Consider the following 5,145-nt stretch of genomic DNA (forward strand, 5'->3'; position numbering starts at 1 on the left):
CAATCCTCTACTATAACCATTGATATACACATTAAATTTCACATTTCGTATTTTCAAAATACTACTAATATACCGTTATTTGCCATAATTTAAAGGTTAAATATGACACTAACCCAAAGCAAAACACAGATCCTAAAATAAAACCAAGTCACCTTTGCTTCTTGGCAAGTAACTATTCTTATGCATTGGGTCACGCTTAGCAAGGTGGGGGACCTTTAAGCCCAAAGTGTACTATGATGAATCAGTGAAGAAGAGTGTGGAATCTTTAAGTTGGAAAGGTGAGTCAAAAAGATTTATAAACTGATATGAAACTGGAAAGAGGTGCTTGAAAACATGGTTTATGGTGATCCAAAGCTTGAATTATTGAAACTTTTGATATGATGAAGGATGAAAGTGATAAGAAAAGAGTGAAAATAAAGGGAAAAAAATAGTTTTGGGATTTGATGAGAGGGTGAGGAAAATCCTGCAAATTTAATATGATAGGAGCTGTTTGAATGATTTCTAAATCCAATATCAATCATGCAAATAATTGAAATGCACAACTATACATTTAAACCACACAGCATTGTGTGAAGTTGTGAACTTACCTGGAGATTACACAGCGAACCTTAGCAATGAATTTACAAACATTGCAATATAAATCAAGTAGATTTTGATCTCTAGTTTGCCCTGAACTAAATTTATTAAATTTTGCAACTTACATGAGTAATATTCCTCTCAATTGAGTCTCTTATTAGTGTCTCCTAATTCTAGAATTTAACTTTTAAAGGTTTTGGTTATTAGACAACAAAAATTAAAGGTTTAAAAGTTAAATTCTAGAATTAGGAGACACTAATAAGAGACTCAATTCTAGATTATTTGTAAAAATTAAAAACAAAATTTTCAGGGATATATTTCAAAGTTGTACATGAATTATGATTTAATATTCAATTTGATACATGAACTTTGACTTTTTACAATATGATAAATAAATATTAAATTTAGTTCAGTTTTCACAAATCATTAATGCCATACTAGATGTAATATCATTTTAGGTTTACTTTTTGCATATACAAAAAGAAAAATTATTTGCCTCACATGAAAACTGCTGAATTTATTTACTTATTTTAAATATTTATAATTGAATCAAAATCAAAGTATTATATGTATAATTGAATCAAATTAAAATTTACATATCACATTGCACATTAAATCTAAGTTAGTGTGTGAATTTGATATTTGCCTCTATAATTAACATTGATTGCATCTAAAATTATTATTTGATTAATAAAATATGAACTCATGTCTTTAGAATTAGAACTAAATGAAAAATTTTGTAATACCGAGAGTTAAATTTTTAGATTTAAGATTAAATAATAAAATGTGTATATATTAAAAGGTTAAATTTATTATTAGACAAATAAAAACAGACCCACATTAGTTGAAAAGTTGGGTGACCGCCCAGATAATTTACCCAATTAAAAATTGAGCTATTCAAACAAAGGAAAGGATAATTCTTTCCCTTACTTTCCATCATAAGGGAAAGTTTTTTTTATAGTTGCAGACTCCCCCACATTTCGACTCAACCACGGGAAGATTGAAAAATCTCTTTATTTTTGCTCCTTGTTGGAGGGGTTTTGGGTTTGACTTTTTATTCTTATTGCAATTTTTTAATAGAAAAACGAGTTTCTCATTATTCTTTCTCTCTCCCTCTCTCTCTCTCGCATCCAGAAAGGGGCATAAATGGCATTTTTGCAGCCGCTATGATTGAGTTAAAAGTCACAATCGTCTTTTGGTCTAGATATATTCTGATTATTAGTGTGAATTGTAATTACTCGATCGAGTGTAACTGGTAGTTATTGCATCTTCAAAACAAAAGAAGCTAACTTCAGTTGGTAAATGTTGTCAATTATAAACAATGGCCATAGCCATGGATCCATTTCATCCAAATCAATGCAGATTCATATGTTCACAACTATTAAAGCCTTTTGGCTTAAACTAACCTAGAAACACACCCAAGAACTCATGTCCCATCAACAAAAGAAACCAGAAAATTATTATAATTTCCTCACAAGGAGAAAGGAAATGCAACTAATAATACAGAATCTAAATATTTGGCTTTAATGGTCACACTAGTAAAGGAATAAGTTGGGGCATTATCATGCTTTAAGAATGAAAAGGAAGTAATCAGCGTCATTGCAGTACCTTGAAGCGCTCTGATTTATTCGGTGTGGCATTTCGGACCACATGGCAGAAAGACTCACAACAGAAACAGTTATAGTTGGAGGAAAAATCAGAGGAGTTCTTTGGCAAACCTCAGTGGCTTCTCTTTTAGAAATGCGACATCACCGTTTAGTGTAGTCAAGAGATGATGATTTGCATCCTCTTCATCGCTCTCTCCTGTTAAAGATGTTGCAGCAGAATTTGATCTTTCATCATCTGCGTTGGAAAAATAGCTTGATCAAAAACATAATCGTCAATAACCTTGGCGAACAATTGCTTTTTGATCCATCACCGAGGATCCAGTACGAATTCATATTGAAAGTAACCAAACTTCTGAATCATTTGCAGGCATATGGGTGAAACTTGTAAAAAATGGTAAATGGTATGGTTGCTAGAAGAAGCTTACCGGAATATGCTGGATGATCAGGAAGATGTCGAACTGCAGTAACCTGAATGCTTTCTGGAAGTAGACAGTTACAAAATGAACCTGAAACTTTAAAAACTTCACTCATCAGATCAATTTATTGCATGAAAGGACAAAAACCCATTTACATATACTAGAAAAAAGAAGAGTTGGGAGCTACTTCATCCCATCATTCAAAATTCTTCATAAAATGAAGAAATATAAGTATAGACATTCAAATATCTAACAATGAGATAACTTTTATAACCATGCCATACGGATATGTGATCTAAAGCCATTAGAAGTCATTGTGGTTAAGTGATTAAGTACAAGATAACATTAAACTGAAAGCAGACAATTTCTTCACCTAATTGAGCCAGCCTATTTACCCATCCAGGAATAGGCTTTCCAGTTAGCTGCATGCATACTTCATTGGTGAAATGGTTGCAATTCTTAGCAATTAAATGGTACGTGTCCCCATGGTATTTCTGGGAAAGCTGCTCCATAAGTGACCGAAATTCTGAACGAGACAAGTTAGTGCTGCCCAATACTATTGATCTTCTGAATATGAAGCCGGGACAACTTCTTGGTTCCACTTCAAACACCCCACTTGTAGGGTACTCATGCGCTCCAAATCCGTACTCCAAACCATGTACTGATTAAATTAGTGCAGAATAGGTTAAAACCACAGAAATCAGAAAATAAAAGGCGGAAGAAAATCAAAGGTTAACATTAACTTCGAATAAATGACAAATCATCATAAGCTGGTAACTCTCAACAAATTTATTAAACAGTGATAGCAAAATGAGATTAATTACTGCCATCAAGGTAAAGATTTCTATGCATATAAAGAGTGTCGGTATAGAAAACCATATCACATTCTGCCATGCCCGTATGTCCAAAGCTATTTATGCAAATCAACTTAATAATATCCATATCTGAACAGCAAAATCGAAGTTCACATGAAAAAATATATATAAAAAAAAATACAATTATCATAAAGGAGAAATAATACCTTCTATACCCGAGTGGTATATCCCAATCCCAAACCAGTAAAGGTAGTTATTTATAGGTGTGAGGTCATATACATTGAGATGCAACAAAGCACGATTGCTTCCACCATTACTCTGACCCTTACTCGAATTCGATGGAAACAACCGCATTGTCCTTTTTAAATCTAACTTGCTTCTTCAATCTATATCACAGGCTCCTCTTCTTCTGCACCAAACCATGAAAACAAATATAAGGATTGTATCACCAAGGAGTCAAGATTAGGTTATTATACAAATAATTATCTACTACTTAGAAGTCTAAGCATAAATACCCAGAAAGACGAAATCCCCAAGAATTAATTTTGGTTACAAAGCAAAACAGATGAAAAGTAACAGCTTTTGAGAGTTGGGATTTTTCAATTTGAGAAAAGTAAGAGGTAAGGGAATCAACTTTCCCTTTTCCCAGGTTTTCCCAGGAAACCCAAATAAAAAAATACGAGAAAATCAACAAAGTAAACATTTGCATACTAATATAGTGAAAGACAGCCATAAATCCAGGAAATTACAATAATGAAAGCATAAAAAATGAAATATTAGGGAAAAATTGAAGCTTTGTAGCTTACCGAGAAAAGGAGACAAAGAGAAGTTAAAGGAAACAGCTTTGGGACAGACATCAAAGAGTTTTGAGGCAATTCAATTCAAGCAACTCTCTTGTTCTTCTTAGAGGAAAAAAAAGGAGATGCATGAATGAATGAGTGAAGCTTTTTCGCAGGTAAAGTGAAGTTGAAGCTTGATTTGTTTGGTATAAAAAAGGTAAAGAACTCTGGTCTTAACATTTATTTTATATTTTTAGGATTTCAATTATCAATTAATTATTTAAAATAGTTAAAAGAAATATTAGAAAAATAGCTTGGATTAAGGGGTTAATCTGTTGATAATTATTTGACTTTGATCTCTCTTTTGTTTGCTTTTAGATTTCAAAAATTTTATTGGGTGAAAAAAGGAATTTATTTCCTTTTAAAAGTTAAATATTTTCATAAATAATTCTAAGAGTTTTATTTCTTGAAATTCAATGTAAAATATAATGTTATATATTTATATAAAATAAATTATAAATTTAAGGGAGTTAAAATGGAATTTTATCATTATATTTTACAAATTTTAAAGAGATTTATCATTTTGGGTAGATTTAAAATGATTATGTGTAATAAAATGTACTAATTAATTGTCATTATAGTGACATTTAGTAGTAATAATTTCTTATGACCATTTTAAGCTATGTTTTGGCCAGCATTGTAGCATATTGTCATGTGACGACTACAGCTCCCAAAACATCAATATTAGTTTACAAGTTTGGGACAAGAGAATTTGCAGACATATTATTAACTACCAACTAAATATGCTTAGGTTTGCCAACAGAAAATAATTAATTAGCGGATATTTATATGTTTTATAACATTGCTGCTTAACCTAATATTCATTTTTCCCTGATTAATCTCTCCAATTGAAGAGTTAACGTCAAATGTAAGCATTCCCTGGAATCTTCAA

General features: G+C 31.4%; 1 protein-coding gene across 4 annotated transcripts; it reads right to left on the minus strand.

Moving 5' to 3' along the window:
• Window positions 1-1,888: 1,888 nt before the first annotated feature.
• LOC108467760 (deSI-like protein At4g17486) lies at window positions 1,889-4,437 on the minus strand. Of its 4 annotated transcripts, none has more exons than XM_017768516.2 (5): window positions 4,221-4,437; window positions 3,621-3,820; window positions 2,973-3,260; window positions 2,609-2,695; window positions 1,889-2,418 (listed from the first exon to the last, which is right to left on the minus strand). In XM_017768516.2, exons 2-5 carry the CDS (start codon window positions 3,766-3,768, stop codon window positions 2,273-2,275), a joined length of 669 nt encoding a protein of 222 aa, XP_017624005.1. In that variant the 5' UTR covers window positions 3,769-3,820; window positions 4,221-4,437; the 3' UTR covers window positions 1,889-2,272. The 4 variants fall into 4 exon arrangements, with proteins under 4 accessions (XP_017624005.1, XP_052874136.1, XP_017624007.1 ...); XM_053018176.1 differs by having other exon boundaries at window positions 2,609-2,689; window positions 4,221-4,436; XM_017768518.2 differs by having other exon boundaries at window positions 2,609-2,689; window positions 3,621-3,823; window positions 4,221-4,436.
• Window positions 4,438-5,145: the final 708 nt, after the last annotated feature.

Source organism: Gossypium arboreum, chromosome 8 (genome assembly GCF_025698485.1).
Source record: "Gossypium arboreum isolate Shixiya-1 chromosome 8, ASM2569848v2, whole genome shotgun sequence".
In the NCBI taxonomy this organism is placed as follows: Eukaryota; Viridiplantae; Streptophyta; class Magnoliopsida; order Malvales; family Malvaceae; genus Gossypium; species Gossypium arboreum.